The sequence below is a fragment of the Paralichthys olivaceus genome, chromosome 6 (assembly GCF_024713975.1).
Source record: "Paralichthys olivaceus isolate ysfri-2021 chromosome 6, ASM2471397v2, whole genome shotgun sequence".
NCBI classification, from domain to species: Eukaryota; Metazoa; Chordata; class Actinopteri; order Pleuronectiformes; family Paralichthyidae; genus Paralichthys; species Paralichthys olivaceus.
In genome coordinates, this window is record NC_091098.1 from 14,219,422 (window position 1) to 14,240,321 (window position 20,900).

Genomic DNA, 20,900 nt, shown 5'->3' on the forward strand with positions numbered 1-20,900 from the left:
GTTGTGTGAAACTCTTTCCTCTTGATTCATCTGTGCAGGACAAAGGCTAAATGCCTTGTGAAGCAGGTCATTTGGTCTTTTGCTCTGTGGGCAGAGAGAAAGAGGAGGCAGGTCCAGACTGAGAAGCGGCAGGCGGACACAGCAGGTTGGGCCGGAGCAGCGCAGAGCAGCAGACAAGATCTTAAAAGGAAGGTGTGGCTGTTCGAATGGTTTGATTAACAGTCGCAAATTCCCTTTAAACCCAGTCTGCTGGGGGTCAGAGCACCTGGTTCGATGAAGACTCGCTGTGTGTTACCACTGTCGACATATTCAAACTGAATATGTAGAGACACACAGGCAGCATAGGCGAGACAAACAAGATGAATGCTTGAAAAAAAATAACCAGACAGGTGCTTGAGATGGGGCAATGGATAAGACCCCTGCCTCTAATTAAGCGAACCTGTCGACCTTATACCGCATCTCAGCTGAGCCCCCTCAGCCTCCCGAGGGGCTTGATAAGAGAAGAAAAAATACTGGACAAATAGAGCACCAAAGCACCGGGAGTGAGACAAGTGGAGCATAAAACATCCCATAAATCCTTATATCTGCTGCGGCTGGCTTATGAAGCCCTCAAAGTAGCAGAATGCCTGAGAGCTGTACACAGTAGTTAAAGCACCTGCAATGCCAATGTCCTGCAGAGAGAGAGAGGGAGAGAGAAAGAGACAAAGAGAGAGAGGTCAACATCCTGCAGCTCATGTTAGAGGTGCACTTACATTCACTATGGCCTCCTTGGTCTGCGCCATGTCTGATATGACGCCATCAGTGATGATGAGCAGAACAAAGTACTGAGATCCATCTTGAACTGCTGCTGCGTATCTGAAACAGAGAGATCGTTTGCACACAGTGGTTTAAGACGGGCGCGCAGAGGCGACGTGAAAGCTAAGAAAAATTCAAAACAGCCGTTAAATGTTCATGATTTACATGGAAGTCTGTGAACAACCACAGAGAAAGTCTGAGAGCGGCAAGAAGAAGAAAAAAAAACAATAAAAAAAACATGTTCTGTGGAAACAAACTTCCCCTCCGCCCAGCATGTGACACAAAAGCTTAATATAGACCCTTCACGTCTCAGAGGTCTATCCAGACACTATTACGAAACCCATCAGAGACTCCACAGCGAGTGTGGCCTAGTTTCAATCGCCCATCGCTGGCTGCCCTATGAATAATTTATTTAACTGTTTATGCAAGTGCTGCAGTCTTCTTCTTTCAGAACATTATTGATTGCCCAGCGCTCAATTGACCAGACGTGAGCTGAAAGGGGGAAAAAAGAACATGTCACATCATCTTGGGAGCCAAGGGGAGGTCGGAGGTGAACCATCGCTCTTATGTTCTGTTTAGTAAATTTAAATGCGAATTGTCGACGTTTGTATCAAAGAGTGCGCCAAGTCAGCAAGAATGGAAAGAGCAATGACTGGAATTTAGATGATTAAAGAGACGTTTGACATATTTGACATCTGCCGTACAACAAAGTGGGCAACTGGAGACATTTGACCGGGTTAGTGGGGAGCTAACTGCCATCCATCCATTATCTCCACTCCCTCTTCTTTGAGTGTCGCAGGGGGAGCTGGAGCCAATCCAAGCTGTCACTGGACTAGAGGCGGGGTACACCCTGGACAGGTCGCCAGGGAGGCGATCAGTCCAACACACCACACAAACCACCAAACACAGTATTTCATAATATGCATCAAAGATAATCTACATTTTTGAACTTAACGATTTCTTCACAGATGAGAGAAAATAATTATACATTATAAATGATACTATACGTCTAGATTACAGTATGCATTGTGCGTCAACACCTTTCACCCTTTAGAGAGCACTGCCTGCTGCCATTAATTAATCAGCCTCCTTTTTGTGATGCATGCAAAGCATAAAATGAGAATAACCTTCAAACTCAAACTGTTGTAATGTCAAGGCTTGTTTCAGGTCATGTGATGATTCATTATAATCTTTTTTTCCACTGCTTTTCTAGATAACCTTTTGCACTTGTTCTCAGCAGCATAGAATCTCTCAAGGTCTGCAACATATTGGTGATTAATTTGTAGTATTTGAGTTTTACTGCCTCCTTCAGGTACGCAGTACAAGTAGATACAAGTAGGTACAAGTAGATAGTGTATTAATAGAACTGAAGTCTCTAATTGCTTTTTACTCAAGCTAGTCTCAGACAGAATGTTTCAATTAGGAATAACATTTTTCTAAGATCTTTACTACATACATTTCTATTCCTTGACATCATACAAAGAGGGCAGCAGGGGACTTTCTTTTTATAGTTTTTTATTCATTATACTTGTGGGTCTGTGTGGAACAGGACTAGTGTGTGTATCTTATTTTGGAAGAGGGTTTTTTCCTGTTGTAGATGTTGTTGCTTAATGTCAAATTAATATTAACTCTTCAGCTGCCTCAGATGGAAACAAAACAGGGTGCCACATTATTACGCATTTCAGGTGAGACATCTGTCAGTTATTCAATATAATTTTAAGTCACTAAAGTGAAATTTTTCATTTTAAATTTCAAATTCACTTAAATTTGAGTTACGGAAACCCAAGAAACACAGAATTTTAAAATATACAAACACATTTTTCATCTTTTCCTGTCATCAGTTCAGCTGAATTCATAGAGAAACCATCACTCACTGTCTTAATACCGCCAACAACACATGGTGAAGATTATTTACAGATGGATTTCACAGCAAAGATGATTGTGCTCCGATTTGTACCTTGCCACATGATTGACGACAGGGGCGAAGTTGGTGGGTCCATATAGCTGAACCGTCTTAAGGCTTTGGTGGTAAGCTTCAAGAATCCCCTCCATGCCGTTGCAGTATGGGTTCTCTATGTTGCCATTCTGAGGAAAACAAGAATCAGAATTGAATACAACAAGCAGGAGGCAACAAATATTCCAAGTACAGAACGATGTTCAAACTATCAGTGTTTGGGACTCAAAACCTACAGTATCTTTTTGGGACTCTTGATCGCCCCCTAATGGCTGGCTGCAGTATAGGTCATAAAATCCTCTGTCCTACACATTAGTGAATGGGACAGAGACCAAACTAAAAAGTCACGTGAAGAAAAAAGCATTCTCAAAAATGGTTCCTGGTCCCATTTTAGATATTCTTATCACATTAACGTTCGTTCAAAAGCTCATGTTAAAAAGTAAAAACAACACAGTGTGTTTTGGAGTTGTCCTTTGAAAAAGTTTGGGTTTTAATGAAAGTCAGCCTAAGAGGACTAGCTAGCCTGCTCCTTCCACACCCCGCAGCAGTGATGATGCAGCAGGATGCATCCACTGGTGCCCCAATTGCTTCTCAGTAAGGGCAGAATGACATTTTGAAATCATCCGCTCCCTGATGTGGTTGTCAAACTTTGCTTCAAAAGGTTAGCTTCCTTATCCATAGGGCAAATTCCTAACTAAACATAATATATCAAATATTAAACACTAGACTGTAACTTTACCTTTAAACTCACCTACACGACTAGTGCATGAGTGAATGAGGCTTCGAGTAAATGGTGTGATGAATCTCAATTTGTAACTTCCAATGGAAATATGGAGTGATGCAGACTTTACCCAGTAGACAGTCTCCTCATTAGGCTGCACTATGCAGCAGCCAACGCACATTAGCTGCCTGAGAGAAGCCAAATTGATTTAAGAATCCTTCAGCCTTGCAGGGGCTAATTTGCACTATAAAAAGGTAAATGGAATTCTCTCTGAATTATGCATGTCAGAGGTGTAGCAGCATTCATCCCAAAATGCTCACATCCATATTGCACATGCAAACATGCTCACCCCTGCATGCAAAGAGCAGAAATGCACAAATAAGTGTTCACACTCTAATGTAAGCTCCACTAGTATAAATCATCAGCTCAAGAATTCTGACGCTGGAATAATACCTGAAATAACTTCACAATTCACTCACCAGAGGGAACTCGTGGGAGACCCTCCCATCAGGGGGCAGCTTAGCACCGAATCCCAAGGCGGGGAACATCTTATCACTGTCATAGTCCTGGATGATCTCTCCCACGGCCTTCAGGGCCATGGCATAGGCATTCATCTGGTATGGGTTCATGTAGTGCAGGGAAGTGGACTGGGACGGATTTCCTTTCAAGACGAGAGAAGTCAGAATCAGTGATGCAAACCAGAGGAGTGGGACTGAACAGACAGCTGCTGTCAGAGACACAAGAGAGAACCAAGACTAAATTGGATGTTCTGAATCAGAGGTGGGGCTTGGCGGGACCATCTGGTTTATGAGCGATTGTGGAAATGAGCAGTGTTATGGTGGTGACTGGAGGTTTATGATTTTGAAGCTGCGATGAAATTTTGAACTCTCAAATGTCAAAGGGGAATAGTCAAAATAGGATATTCATGGTTTCATACAATGAAGCACCAAGCTGTAAGACAAATCTGACTTCCTCAGTTATTCAGTTTTGATTCAGAGTTGGGGCAAGTCAGCAAGTGAAAAATTAAAGCTGGAGCAGATGTATATGTTGCCTTGTATCCCTTGTATATTTCTACATTTGTATACCCATGGATAAACTGGGTCATTTTATTTAACTATGGTGGCTTTAGGATTTTTATAAGGGGACATAAAGGGTACATAATTATGCAGGGGAAATTATATGTCTAACATCTATGTACAACTCCTGATTTATATATTAAGGTGTTTATTTTTTTTTTCCTTGTCTGCTCTATAGCTTAGACCAAAGCCACACATCATTGAATACATGTTACATACAACATATTTATTGTAAACACTATAAGTGGCAAAAAAAGTCAAGACAGGGGCACGTCATGTGGGCCATTCAGATTTCATTCGGGGCCAGTGCCCCCTGGCCCCATCTTTGGATCCGCCCCGGACTATGAATGATTGTTTTGTGCCCTCAGATACACAGCTTATGTTTGCTCTCCACTACACACAGCAAATTTTTATTCATTTTCTAAACTCTTTTTCTAATCACTTTTCCTTCTCTCTCCTCTTAAAATAATTAAATACGTGTCGTTCATGTTAACACGTCAATTTAAAACACAAATGACCAAATATTGCAAGCAGATAGAAATCCAGTTCCCTCTTTGATACATGAGAAACTCCATAGTCATACATCAGGTGACAAATGGAGGCAGAGCAGGGAGATGGTAGTCGAAACACTCACCATTTGATGCAGTGAAATCAATGGCCACTGTGAAGTGAATCTGAGTCCTGAAACAGATGAATAGGGGAAAGGATGCTGTGAACAAAAGAGAGCAGGAAAACCACAGTGCTGCAGTTTAATGAGGCTCTCCCTGGTTTCACCGTGCTCTCGGCTCTATACCTCTACCTGACAAACCCCACATTTTAAACTGCAATAGTTAACAGCTTATAGTTCAATATATGACAAAGAGGGAGCAAACATTTAATTAAAGTGAAACAGCATCCACACCAGATTTCTGATCTTTTAAAAACACATAGAGGCAAATTTAGAACCACAAACACATCCCACAAAACCTAGAAACACTGATGAAAGCACAGTAATTCCCCAAATGGTTAAGGATAAATAATAACTTATTATCTGGCTTAGTGCATTCGACCCAACATCACAGCCAGGAGGGATGTTATTATTAACAAGGCATCAGTGCTGCAAAATGAAAATAATCACAATTACTTTTTTTTTTTTACTTCATTAGCTTGTTTTTTCAAGATATGTGAACAGTAACACCATGCACCAGATCATCCATTACAGCCACCATCATCATTATAATCACCATTGTTTTCTTAATTTCACTTCCCTGCTTTTGTGTGCGATCAATGAAAAATTTGAGGAATTCTATTATTCACTGCGTCAAGGTGAGAAAGCAACGGAACAAGCAGTCCATGCAGAAATAACTTGATATTTTTTATTCATGAGGTCGTAATGAGGGCCAAAACCTTGAAAAGAAACCAAACACGGCCAAACTAGTCTACACCGGATTTACTCGTTTCCCAAGAGTGACAAATGCAGAACGAAGGGAAGGTGAGCTGAGATCAAAGTCTATGCTCTTTCATTGCGATTAACACTGATTGCCTTCTCCGACTTCACCTCCATTGTGAAATTACCAGGAGCGCAGCATTGGAGATAATGGCGGCTTCCTCCCGAGGAGAGGCTGACCCCGGCTCATTAATCAGCATTGAGCTGGACGGCTCGGCTGACAAAGGGGAATTGTTACAGTGCCACGCTGCCATAATTTGAAAGTCTGCTGATTTCTGTGGTTGGTTTTGAATGTTTGGTTTGAAAAGCAAGGTGGTGAGTTCAAGTGCAGGATCGTAGAAACAGTCACATGGGAACTGTCAGTCAAACTGCCAATTAGACACTGTAGCTACTAAATTAAAGTCAGCTAAACAACCCACAACAAGGAGGTAATGTTCTTGTCTTTGTTTGTTTGTTAGTCAGCAGGATTACAAAAAAACTGCAGGACCGATTGTCAGGAGACTTGGTGGAATGATGCAATATGGGTGAGGAAAGAATTCAAATGTATGTGCGGATCTGGATCAAGGGACGGATGTAGGAATTTCTTTTATAGTTTCTAGAACATTGCAAGGTTTTTCAACATTTATGTTGATTTCTCAGAGAATAATTCATGGTCCATGGTTTCATATGGGGGCTGTTGGGCCTTGGCAAAGGTATGCACTCTGACTGCTCTTCTAGTAATCTAAAGCTTTATAGATACAAGTACAAAGCACTGAGTTATATTTAAAGCCTTTATAACATAATGCTGTGTACAACTCCCAACCTATTCATACATTTAAAAACATAGTATGTTTATTGCTATTGAAAGCAATGATTGTTTGCTTTATTATGTTTCATCAATTTTACATTTTTAGATTAAAAAAAATATATTTTCATACATTGTTGGTCTTACAAAATAAATTTGAGGGAGTCAGTCTGTGATATGTTGAGGATCAATTGTCACTATCACTAAATGATAATGTCTAAACTAAATAAATTATATAGATCAATGGATTGATGAACAATAAAGACAATCTTAAATGGCAGTATATAAAAACTAGAGACTAGAGAGATTCACAGAAGAGCAAATCCCCAGGTCTGCCGGGTAAAGACATGTTGGAAGACTTTCCGGTTAAGGTAAAAAAAACAAAAACATTTCCCTAACTACAACAAGGCGTTCTCTAGTGGGCTAACCACCCCAATCCATTGCCATAGTTTATTTGCCACTACCATGAGATTTCCACACCAGTTGCAGACATTGGACATAAAACATAAAATGTTTCTTGCTTTACAAACATTACCGGTTTTTCTTCTCCCTTTGTGAACAGGTCCAGAAATTAGAACGTTCTCAGTGATGCCACTTTCTATTAGAGACAAACAACCAGCCAGCAGACCATGAAAACACTCTGCCCTCTAAGGAGCAGTATTTGCTGCTGTCTCTCTGTGGCTGGATGGTAATGGAGTTACTGTACATCCCTCAACATACATCCTTGTATATCTTTGCTTTAGGTTTAACTTCTTTCTTTGCAATTTCTGTTTTGCAACTTTAACAAAAAAATCTATATGGATTGATGTTGACTGATGCTGCAGTATTGTCTCTTTTGTAGGTTTTCAAGCAAGGAACAGCTGCTCTATAGATACTATTTTTATCCCTGTAATCCTCCAATCAATAGTCCTTGAAAACAGGTATTTTTCAGGCAACTTTCATTTCTTCCTTGAGCAATATGTTGCTCCATGGACAGAATAATGGAGCATCTTCATTTCCAACACTTGAACACAACTCCATAAATCTGACACCAGCCTTGAAATGACCTTTAACAACCGGATTCAGCTCAGATCCCTCAGACTAATAATTAGTCCCAAATATCACCACTACCTTCCTCAGTTTACCATCTTCTCAGCTAAAATTATGTGTTTCTCAACCAGTGTGTGTCACCTTGAATTACAGCAATAGTTTAAATCAGGCACAAATTTATCAGTATCATATTGACTTTCTTTCCTTCTAGTTACACAAACACCAGCTGTCAGGCGTCTTTACAATGTGAAATTTCTGCAGTATTGACAAACTAGGTTTGGTGGGATATTGCTTGTGATGTGAAACATTGTGACAAGGACCACTGCTGTATTCACCTACACACAGACCACAACAATGAACAGACTGTTTTTCTTTCTTTAAAGGTTCAGTGTGTAGAATTTAGTGATATCGAGTGTTGGAATTACATGTTGCAGCTGAATACCCGTCACCTCACCCTCCCCTCCCAAACATGAAAAAGAACCTGTGGTAGCTTCAGTTGTCATAAAAACTCAAAAGGTGTTTAGTTTGTCCAGTCTGGACTAATGTAAAAAACATGGCAGCCTCCGTAGAGAGGGTCCCCTCGATGTAAATATAAAGTATTTAAACATAAAGGGCCTTTTCTGGGGTAAAGAAAACTACAATTCATACAATTTAGATGAAACAAACTAGTGAAAACATCATGAGGATTATTCTGCATTAAATTTCTGCCAATAGTTCCCTTTCACCTAAATCTTACACACTGGAGCTTTAATTAAATATGCATGTACACAAATGAGTGTAGCTTGTATTGTGCAGATGTCAATATGGATATTTACTGGTGTTTTCATTATTTTGTCAATAACATCCATATCCATAAATAACAGAAACACTTTTTAGTATAAAGCAGTAGAGTAACAGCACCAGCACTAGCACCCTATCAATATGAAAAGTACAGAAAGTTTATAATAACATTTAAGAAGACTTCTACAATTTAATTAGAAACTCTTAGATCATTTGTTTGTAGATTTTTGGGATAGTCTTTATAATTCATTTAAATTACACTGTGGTAATTAACAATCTTAAAAAAAAAGATTACACAGAAAACTTCAGATATTTATCAGATAGATTATCAAAATAAACCAATTAAAAATAGATTACAGACATAGTCCCCCACAGTGTTCTTAATACCAACTATCTAAAATTAACATATACCCCAATCAAATGTTCAAATGTGCAAACAAACATGAACAATCTTACAGTCTTTTCAAACAAATCAATGCTCATAATAATTCATAGGATCCTTTTCCCAGCAATAATTCCATGCAAATTGATTCAAAAATGTTCAATGGTATCCAGTGTTTGTTATTAAATGTGTATATTCAAAGCAGAATCTAACCATTTATCCCTGTTTTCTAAGTATTCCTCAGCTCACCCACATTACCTGTAATTCTTCATTCCAATGTCATCTGTGATACACAGCACTGCTTACATGGACCTGAAACTCTAAGATCTTCTTCACTACAAAGAGCACTATGAGCTTTGAAGCCTGTTTTAGACTCAAATACAGAACAAATGATCTTATTAAACCCTCACAACCAGTAGAGAAGTCAACCTGCTGAGCTGCTCATTAGGCTGAACTGCTGTGAGCTCAGATTTATCATTAATGTATCTTATCAACTCTCTCCTCTGGACTACCCCGGCAGAGCAGTACAGCAAACATATCTGAAACCATTTAACATCAATACCAAGAAAGAAAGATTGTCAGAGCCGAGATATAACTTCAATTTTCAAGGAAATGAAAAAGACAACCTCTCATTTCAGGACAACAAACTTTTTTGAAATCAAACTATTAAACCTTAATAAGATCTCCACACAATAACGGCTTTTCATAAGCGACTACACGGACGATCGCAGCTGCAGAATTAATTTTTTAAAGAAACGTGATGAAAAGAATATAAATCTTTCATTAGCTCTCTGAGTCAGGACAGTATGTGGCTTTTGACTTTAATTACCTCTATGTGATCATATCTCTGCCACAGTTGAATCGTTAATGAAAAGCTAATTCACTGTGAAACCAGTCAGGGTGTGATGGTGTATCTGGAAAAGAAATTCCCTTTTTAACCCTCTGTTGAAACCATCTGAAGTTAGTTTTCATCTTTAAAAAAGGGGAGAAGTAAAGTCAACTCATATGAGAAGAGGAATCAATAGAAATGCGATCAGATTCGAACACATTGCTTTTCAGGCTCTTGCTCATATTTCTCATAATTTCACTGAATGGCAGTTATTCAGGTTGAGCTTCTAGTTTTCTCAGTTTTATTACACTTGCATGATCTGAACAAAACCCAATTTATTCACGAAGCTACAGTACAGATGCCATAATCTATACATAATCCATGTGACTGTGTACTGTGCCATAACTCCTACATCACCATGTGTGGAAGTGGAGGCACAAGATTTAAACAAGAATAACATGAAATCTGACTCATAAACAAACATTTGCAACTTGGCCTTCAAGGGCAAAACACAACAACACACAAATACATTTCATAAAACACAACAACACTTCACAAAATACAACATTTTGGAGAAACAACATTACAGGAAAAAACACTTATTGTGTTTTCTGTAACATTGTTCTTTCTGTAATATTGTGTTTTGTGAAATGCTGTTTTCTGTAATCTTGTTGTGCTTTGTGGAATGTATTTTTATTATTCCAAATGCTGTTGTGTTTTGTGAAGACTTCTGTTGTAGTTTGAAGTCCACAAGAAAACACACAACTACAAAATACACATGCAGTGATCCCTCAGAAGCCCCCCCCCAAACACACATTGCTAAGGCAAAGACAATATGGCAGAGTCCAGAACATCTCATGAAGTGGAAATTGATTCTTTCTCATATCAGAAGCAATACAACTTGTAATTTAAAACTTCTGACAAAAGACAGGCACACAAACACAGATACAAAATGTAAAAGTAAAAACGAGTGCTTCAAATGTAAAACTGAAGAGTTGTCATGATGAAAACAACTTTGTGTTAAATGTTGAATATTTTAATCAATGTGTCCTCTCAAAATTATGGCTGCATGAATGCATCTAGGTTGGTTTATGCTGAGCTCTCTGACTCCAAAGATAATTTGGCATGAAAACCACCACGACAGCTTGTAGAGGAAAAACATAGTCTGAATCAAAACAGAAAGAGAAATGCAAATGTAATGTCCCCAACTGTCATGTTTTTGATGGTATCTCTGCTGCTCTGTGGGAGAATTTGAATACACAAAGGTTTCCATTGTTGAGAGCACTTCTCACAGATAACATTAGTGAGACAATGACAACTGACGGCACAAAGGCTGCAGCCAGTCTTTCATGATGATTTAAAAGACCTTGAGAAAACAGCAGAACATCTGATGCTTTAGCAATTTTCTCTCAGGGGTTTCATATTTCTAAAAAACTGCCATGATACAAGATTGGGTGTTTTTTTAATTTTTTTATCAAGCAACAGCCTCTGTCATCAGTCCCTTTACCGGGCGCATTACTGCAACCGTACAAAAGATGTGATGAGCTTTTAACATCTCTAAAAGATGAAGTATACCACTGCATAAAGCTTCACTCCCCATGCTGGGTCACAATAATTAATGGGGCAATCTGTCTCTCATTTCTCTCTAAACAGTTTCATGTGATGATTACCACTTCTCATTAAACACGACAGATAAAAAGCTATTTCACCCTTGAAAACGATGCCTTGATTCAGAGTTCAATTTCAATCTGATTTTGGAGTACGGAGATTAAATAACGAAGGATTGGCCTTTAACTACATGTTGACGTGAAAGCACTTTGACACATGCTGCATTTAACTTTATTCCGCCTCTAATCATAGTTACAGCACAGTCACGATCTTCCTAATTCCTCACTTAGAATAAAGCATCATTTATGATACAGTGACTTCAGGGAGAAGACTTTCTCTGGGGAAACACAGATGAAAACATAATATTTACAAGTCTACAGATAAACAGAAGGCACACCTTCTGTTCCATAACTCCAGCAGAAGTGATTACAAGGAGGAAACACACAACAGGTGCAATAGGAGTATAAAACCATCTGTCAGAAACTCAGGGAGGATATTAATGGTTATAAATGGTTGAAGGAGCATTTCAAGGAACATTGGGGGCCATAGGCAAATTGGACACAGGGGGGGGGGGCCTTCTTCAAACCAAACTGACCCCCCACCACCCCCAGACATACATCGTATATGATAGAAATTTAAGTCTTAAACCAACTAGTGGGATGGGGCCTCGTTAGGGGGTTTCTTCCATGGTGTCGTTGCAGTTTCCTGTGCAAAGGGCACCAGAGAATTACAAGAGCACCTTGCTGGTTATGAAGTTTCGATTTTACCTTGTTTGACAATTCTCATTTAAAAAGTTAATTTGGGATTTTTATGTTCAACAAGACTGAAGGGGAAAATTTCCGAGCGAAAAAGTGGCAAATTTCAAAGCTCCTACAAATGCTTTTTATTTTTTTCTTATTATGTCACTTAAGAGGAGCTTCTATACACTACAATGCACAGTGGTAGTTGGTAAGTGAGTCTGAGCAGTTGTGTAGTTGTTAGTTGGCTTTTTTTCTCATTTTTTAACATTGCATTTCACCATTTGTTGTCATGCAGAATTATTGTGTTTGTGAAGCACAGCATAGTTTTCCTGAAAGAAAAAGGTGCTAGCATTCACGCCTAGATGTGTTTTGTTCAGGTGAAGAGACAGAATTTTACAACTGCATCTAAAATATATGACATTTCAGAGATGAGTATTGTGTTCCTCAGCATTCTCACAAATTATTAATTTGGATCAGCCATTCTCAGGGGCCCCCCTCTCTGCTTGGGGCCCAGACAATTACCTGCTCTGCACACCCCTGTCAACCGTTATGTAGTGGAGTATATCTTGCTATATTTCAGAAACATTTTAGGATCAAGCCTTTTTATCATTCCGGAAAAAAAAGGCTTTCATTATTTTTATTTCCTTGTATGTACTCTCCTTTGTGTTAGTATATTTCTTTGGCTTTTCTTCTGAAAACCATTGTGTCTGCTCTGTTAAATCATTTGGCACATGCCAGCAAAATCCCATAAAATGTTACAATGTGATCTTAAAACCTTTGCAGGCATGTTGTTTATCTAATTTTAAGGTCTGATTTGACAAGAGGTTTTCAAGATATTTATTACATCAGAAATTTTGCAAGGATGTTATCTCTCACATGCTAAGTTAACATTCCTCCAAATGTCATGTAGAAATATGCGTGAACCAAATTAAAGTAAGCATCCATGCCCCAGAAACAGCAAATCCCGGCGCTCATTTTTAGATAAGTGTCAATCCAGGTTTTTGTGAATATTAAATAACATGTCACAAAAACTAGTCACTGTAATATGTATATATGTCCATTTGGATTTTGACCTGCAGTGTATTAATACTTAGTGTACTCTACATCTTCCTACAGTATTACTTAAATCAAGGTTGAAAATGCTGTTACTTTAAGTGTATGTGCTGTTACAGTATGTGTGTCCATTTGTGTGAGCCGGGAACAGACCAACCGGACAGATCTGGGACAAGTAGCCATCAGTAGCAAAGCAGCAGAAAACTAAATCAGGCCAGCTGCTGATCCACCGAGGAACATTTCCATATGAGACAGGTTGTCCTCCCTTAATTAAGCTCTCAGATCTTCTCCATATTTTATCGACGCCATCCATATTCATTCGCACTGCAGTTGTGGCTCCGGACAAGATCATCTCCTCTGGTGTCACACTGAACTCACATGTGGACACATCCCAGGCATCTCAGCAGCTACAGTCAATAACACTGAAGTGTTTATGCTGCAGGAGAGGATGAATCAGAGGAGTCAGTGTAATGCATTTAAATCTAGTGTATTTAATCTCACTGCATAGGTTTTCTACTTTATTTTCATGTATTAGTCACAGCCAGAGCATTTCTACAATGCCCACCACATTCACTAATGTTCTCTATGCTGCTGGTTAACACCCACTATTGACTGCTAGTGCAATGCTGCATCTGTGACCTCAATGTCTGTCAGTAATGTTCTGCTAGAAAAGTTTGTGCTCAAACCAAACAAAATAACGAAATAGATGAATAAATAGACTATTTCCATTAAATGTTTTTTTCAATAGTCTATTCCAAACAGTTGAGAAACGGATAGGAAATGACTGCAAACAAAATTCTCCAGGCAAATTCTAACCAGGGACGTAGCAGTAAGTACTTTTCATATGCCATTGACATGGCCACCAAAGGATGTCCATGAGAATGAGGTCCAGACTTTCTCCACAGTTTGCCTTTCAAACATGCACAACACAGCAGGTTCTCCGGTCAGACACGTTCACAACAACACAGTAAATCTCTGCAACGTTTAAGGGAACTTTCTTAGAAAGTCCGCAGGAGCCGCTATGAGCAACGTCAGCATCTTCCATACACAGAGCTAATACATATGTGACAATGATTTATTTTAGTTCTGAGTTGTGTTGCAGATGGATCTCTGCTATGTGAGAAGATGTGGTGCTTCAAACCTCTTTAAAGATAAACAGTCTGTGACAACAACAGTGCTCTAACAGTAGCTGCTGAGCAGAATTTATGTGCTAAATTTTTTATTTGCCCCCTTCAACAAAAGTGGTCTTTGTTGTAACAGTACACGTCAGTTCCTGCTGTGTTTGACAGGCAAACACAAATGTTACTTTAGCTTTCAGAGTTAAAATGAGAACACCCATCATTTCTCTGGGAGGGTGTAATACTTTGAAACCGGTGGTAGAGACGTTAATAATGTCATCAGGACAACTAATATGGTTACAGAGTCAGTTGTGTGAGGATAAATATACAGTTTGTTTTTGTGATCTATATATTCACTTGTTATTAGCATTTCACATATTTCACACAGCATTACACAGTTTAATGTATAAAGACATAAATATGATAAAAAGTGATTGAAGATCCTCTTCAGACTTGTATGTGGCCGACATTTGCATTGGATGTTTTTATCAGTAAAAAAGTTATAAGTCCTTAGAATTACATCAACTCTTTCTTCTGTTCATTTGTGTCTCGGTGTGTGTACAACGGAAGTTGTGTGGAAGTTGATTATTAAAACAAAATTGTTTTAATGTCACAAAAAAAACCTCAGATTAAAAGCGCGCATGCAGAGAAAATTCCTCCGACTGCAGATTAAGGTGAGAACAGACTCCTAGTGTCAAGCTTTGCACATAAATCATTTTGAACAGCAAAGCTTGGGTAACAATAAGAAAAACTAATTTAAGAGAAGAACATTAAATTATATGATGTCAGACTTTGAGTTATTGCTCAAATTAGGGAGCCTGCCACAAAGGTAAAACATTAACATAGCATGTCCTCATAAAAAGACAAACTAGACTCACCCTCCTTTAATGTAATCCAGGAAGGTGTGCTCCGACTCCACACTGAACGACAACAAGGACACCTGAGAGAGAGAGGGTCCAAACAGATTATGTCGTGCTTGGTGATTAAGGAAAATCAGAATCTACACATTGACACTGACCTCAGATCAAACAACCTGCAAAATGACGCACAATGATTCTGACTCCTGGGCCACATATTATCATCGCAATCACAGAGAACATCAGTGTGACTGCACACTGATGGATGATCAGTGTGATGGGTAACTAGCCACAGATTTTAATTACAGAGTCAGCCAAACATTAAGGCAGTGACAAAGCTGTGGCTAATTTATTAAAAAAGTTCCTCACTACTCTTCAGTTATATGACACAGACGAATGTCCGTTTAAGCATTACTGCGGAGTTGGTTCTCACCCCGTCTCGGGTCATGAGAATGTTTTTCCATCTACTTAGATTCACTGTCCGGATCGAAAGCTCCGAAAAATGTGGAGGCAAAAAAAAAACATTTAACAGAGCTGAACTGCCTCATGCCTCCACTTAGAGGAATCATACAGCTGAGGATAGCCGGGGTGTGAGTGTAACAGGGAGTTTGCTCTTATCTTAGAAGTCTCACCGTCCCAGAGTTGATATATCTCTTTTTCTTTATTTTCTTCTTGGCATTCATCACCTGGTGTGAGGGAAGAATACAAAAAAAAGGATAAGGCTAATGCAAACTTGCAGCACAATTCTTTTTATCCGCCCTTGGGCAAGTAATAAAAACATCTTTGTCCTCTTACTCCATGTCTATGAGGGTAATGGAGCATATGGACTGAGTCCAATAACTGCACTGGGTGAGAATGAGATAGCATTGATCATGGCCTGCAGCAGATTCTTCTGGGGGATTATTATCATAAGCACCTGTATTGTGCTGTACATTTTACATGCATATTATCAAGATGGGGTGGTGGATCACATGTTCCATATCTCTCCCCAAACCATTTATTTGTCGTAAACAAAATGATAAACCCACACAGACTGAATTATAGGTGTACGTGTACAAATTCACAAGTGTGCAATAAAGTGTAATGTACGCAGAAACATGCACCAACATAGGGGCGATAAGAAGAGCAGATAATAGCGCAATCTATTGTAACTTAATGATGTGACAGTTAGTTATCAGGGTCAAATATCTCTACATTCATTCAGTGGGTCTGCACACAGGAAAGTGTAATATATAATATAGATAAAGAGAAAAATCCTTCTCCTCTATTCCCCCATTCTGTCTCTGTGATGCCTCTCAGCGCCGCGGCCGTCGCTCAGTCACAACCAGGTTTGCATAATGTCACATAGACATCACGCCAAATTAAACCAGCCTCCGTTAGCATTAGTCCGCTGTCGTATCGACTCACGGAGCTAATGTTTGCAGCGCTCGTGCATGTCAGATTGGGTACACAGGGATCTGCAGCGAGTCGCACACCGTGGCCCATGACCTATTCAAAGTCTTTATTTGTCAGTTGTGAAAAGGTGGCTTCATGGAGTCAATGGCCACATCCAGAAACTGCTTCAAGGGCAATGACCTGACACAAAGTGCAAAAAGAAACGGCTGTGTTTCATTTTATGATTAAAATACAGACAGGCCCGGTGAAGGGTAATGGATGCACCTTCTTCTGACCTCTTAGCGGGGCACTCACTCATTCTGTCTCATTCCTCTCCGTCTGTTCCTCTGTAACAACCATCTTTTCCCCAACTCACTCTATTCACTGCCCTTTCCTTAAGCCAGCTCCATGACTAATTCAGAGGCTAATGTAACATGGCAAGTGTTTTAATGAGCAGGGAGTGACAGCAGCCTCCCAGGGCTTAACTCAATACCCAATATGACCCTCGAAGGACCATTCAAAAAACTCTAATCAGCAGTACAGTTCTGTTGCATTCCCATTTGTATTCACACCACAGCAGCACCCTTCCTCATCTGGTCTGCTGCGACACTCAACGCTTAATGTCGGGTAGGACAAGGAGAGACCGAAGAGGCTTGCTGCTAATTTCAAATAGGCACAACCAGGCTCAAACAACCAAGGCTTGGAGAGTTTCCTATCATTGAACTTTGGATTACAAGACCTTGCCGAACCAAAGGGCAAACTGATTTGTTCTAAAGTGGAAGTAGTTTTGGCACACAGAAAGTGGAGCATTAGGTGGTCTGTGCCCTTGTAGGAGAACCTTTGTTCAAAAGGTACACGTTTGTTCATTAACTAATGCAGTGCCTTGTTTCTTAAACCTGTTTTCTTGGCCTGTGGTGATGCGGGTTTCAGCTTTCTGTCTGAAACTGAAAGTGATCTGCAGTAAGGGCTGCTGCAGGACAGAAGAGTCTTGAAGACACATCACCACTGCTGCACAAACAGCTGTTCAATTGTTTATTCAGTAAAGCTTGACTCAGTATGCAGAACCATACAAACATACTTTGTTGGGCCACCAGGACCTTGACATTTGACCTTTGGCTTCTAAATCCGAGTTAATGTGAAAGGATGCCTTGATTGCATTCCAGAGATATAGTGTTCACAAGGCAAAACCATGTATCTTGACCTTTGACCACCAAAATCTAATCAGTTCATTCTTGAGTCAAGGTGAATATTTGTACCAAAAATTCCATCACGGTATTCTTTAGACATCCCCTTCACGAGAATGTGACGTACGGGCAGACAACTCGAAAAACAAATTGCCTCCAGCAACTGGCTGTCACAGGCGTAGAGTCATAAAAAGAACATACAACAGCCAAAATGAAAGGTACAACATCAATCACTGTTTCACATAAGCTCATATGTTCTGAGAGAAAATTGAGAGAGAGTTGGTTTTCTTTGTCTTCACTCACCTCATAGACATTTAACTGGCTCTGACCTCGACACAGCTCTTTGTAGCTGGTGGTAAATTCACCGATGAAATCGTGACTGCAGGAAGGAGAGAAGAAAAACATTGGTCATTGCTGGTCATTCAGATACAGTCACAATACTGAGAGGAGAAACACCACAACCACTGAAGTACTGTAATAACCAATGTTAATGAAAAACTAATAGCAATTTAAACAGGAAATATTGTGATTGTGATGGCAGGGTTTTTATTTTGTGTTTCTAAAAAAAAACACAATATAAATCAATGTTAAAGGAGAAACTCAGCAACATGAGAAAAACACCACAAACAGCTTTTAAATTAGTTTATAATTATGAATGTTTGTGTGCGTCCGTTACCTCCCATCTCTGTCCCAGTCATACACTTCCACTTTGATCGTCCTGTGAAACAAATCAAACACAGGAAACGATTTGTGTGACCATCTTTAACACGCTTGTCAGCCTGTACCTGAAAGTCCCAGAACACGCTATTAAAGCTCATTATATTGAATAAAATCAAACGAAGAGAGCCTGCTCGGTTTTGCAGACAGAAGATGAAATAATCATTCTGATGATAAAACGGGGTGACGGTTTCTTATATCTTTGAAGCTAGACTGTGTTGCACACTGAGAGTCTGCAGTTTTTGTCTCAGTCAGACTGGCATCAAAAAGAGGAAAATCAAGGAAGGTTTAACTTTTAAAAGCGAGTGGGTAAACTGGCATCAATAATTTTAATGAATTGTTGAATTTGTGTTTGTCAAAGCAGAGCGAGCAGGTTGATGGAGTTGCCAACTTCTGTGCATAAAGCCAAAGATAGAAAACTAACCTCATGGGAGGAAGCATATTTTACAAGTTCCTGAAATAAGTTGGAAGGCGAGAAATCAAATAGGAAAGCCTGAGAGAATTCACTGAGAAGGAATAAAAAGCTTCTTTCTCTCTCTCTCGCTCTCTGCTTGATCTGATGGAAAGATCAGTATCTAGTCCCCGAAATCCAGCCCCCCCATGAGCTGCTGTCAATCATGTGTCGATGGCTCTGGGAGGACACGGGGTGATGGAGGGCTGCCCTGTTATTGTGACCTGAGCTCAACTTATTTCCCCCACGTAACACACGTGTGTGCAATCAATGTCGAGAAGAGAGAGAGAGGTGAGACAAGATCTGCACCGTGAACAGCACTACGTCTGCGCTTCAAACACTTTCTGCTTCATAAAACTGACAACAACATAACACAGACAGATATTCAGATTCTAGAGTCAGTGAAAGAAAATGATCAAAGCCTCCTCCGACTACTGACCGACACTTGGGGCTAGTGAGTCAGATGTTTCTTGAGTGATGTGATAGTCACCATCTACTTTCTTTACAACTAATGATCTTAGATACTAAGACATAATCAAATCTACTGCAGAAGATACAGAAAATTAGTCCCCAGATCAATTTCATTTTACTGCACCCACAGCATGTCTGAGTGGAAATATGAGAGATTTCACTCAGCTCAAAGTACTAAGTACCAATAAGCAAAATGCAGATCTGGCTCTCCGGCCACATTTTTTTCCGCTGTGAATGTAAGTGAATCCTGGGCCCCCCTGAAAGAACACCTCCTCATGCTAAAGTTTCAGAATGAACCAGGAATATGTTTCTATTATTAGCAGTGTTTTCCAAACATTCATTTATTTGTGGCAGCCTGCTCCAATATCAACACTTATTGATTTTCAATTTTTTGTAACTATTTCAAATGGATAAAGCTTTTTTCATTGTAAAGCTGAGCATGGTGTATTGATTCACTCAGCATCTCCTTACCCTGCTCTCTCTGTTTCCCTCTAACATACATAAACACACACGCACATTGACAATAGACTCATCACCCATAGTCAGTCTGGCTACAAACAATAACACATTTTGTCTTTGCAAAAAGTAATGATGTACAGGTTTATTTCCTTTAGAGCAGGGAAGTGAAATCTGATCACAAGTGGCCATTAGAGACACAATCTAATGCCATGTGTGAACTGACGTACTTAGAGCTGTCAAACTGTGACAGGCTCGCCCAAGATGCATGGTAATGGCAGGTATGAACAGAGCCTGTGTCATTGATGGATCCATATTCTTCACATTTGTTTGCACTTTAGTCAACCTTTATTCAAGGGGAGAAGAATAGAGGCCAGTGAAGTGGGGATTTTAGACTATAAATTAAGTTTAAAGAATACAAGAAACTTTGCATTATCTTTAAAGAAGAGAGGGCTGTGCATTTGAGTTAACTGTGGGTCAGACCCAATGCAGTTATAACGATCCCAAAGCCGTTATACTTTTTGATTTCATGAGCCACTAGAATTTTATTTGCTGCAAATTAGTGAGTTAAAACTAGCAGCAACTTATGCTGTGTGCTTAAGAAATTAAAACTATCGATATTTCATATGAAAATCGCAGAGACAATAAATTGCTATAGATTTCTCTTGCCATCAAAATCCTCAAAGGGAATCGAGCATCTTTCATGCCTCTGCACCATCTGTCTGACCCAATTAGCTTCTGTGGGCAGGTGAGCAGAGACGGGATCCAAGCGAAGAACCTCTAGTTGACACCCAGCATGGTGGAGAGGGTGAGATTTGAGGTCTTCTTTGATAAGTTGTATAGACTCTCATGGCGGCCTGGGTCAGCACACTTTCACACACACACACACACGCTGTCCCAGCCACCTGTCAACATCTATAGAACGACGAGTACAGAAACTCCCTCTTCCATTCGTCTCATTTTTATTTCCCTGCCAAAACTTTCTCTGCTCCTAAGGTTTCCCACAAGCCTCCCTTGCTCTGAAGCGATTCAGATAAGATAGGAGATGCCACTGGAGCCAATCAGGAGCTTGAAACACTCTCAAAGGCTCTTGCC

At 39.7% G+C, this 20,900-nt stretch overlaps 1 protein-coding gene across 2 annotated transcripts in view; it reads right to left on the reverse strand.

Annotated features, from left to right (window-relative positions):
• Nucleotides 1-20,900, reverse strand: part of cpne5a (copine Va) — a 68,098-nt gene that overhangs the window by 8,137 nt on the left and 39,061 nt on the right. For both annotated transcript variants that reach the window (XM_020089491.2, XM_020089490.2), the window contains 8 exons: nt 18,387-18,428; nt 18,014-18,089; nt 15,785-15,838; nt 15,174-15,235; nt 5,181-5,227; nt 3,950-4,131; nt 2,753-2,880; nt 753-855 (listed from right to left, as the gene is read on the reverse strand). In XM_020089491.2, the coding sequence (XP_019945050.1) occupies nt 753-855; nt 2,753-2,880; nt 3,950-4,131; nt 5,181-5,227; nt 15,174-15,235; nt 15,785-15,838; nt 18,014-18,089; nt 18,387-18,428 (694 nt within the window). The remainder of the gene's footprint in view (nt 1-752; nt 856-2,752; nt 2,881-3,949; nt 4,132-5,180; nt 5,228-15,173; nt 15,236-15,784; nt 15,839-18,013; nt 18,090-18,386; nt 18,429-20,900) is intronic.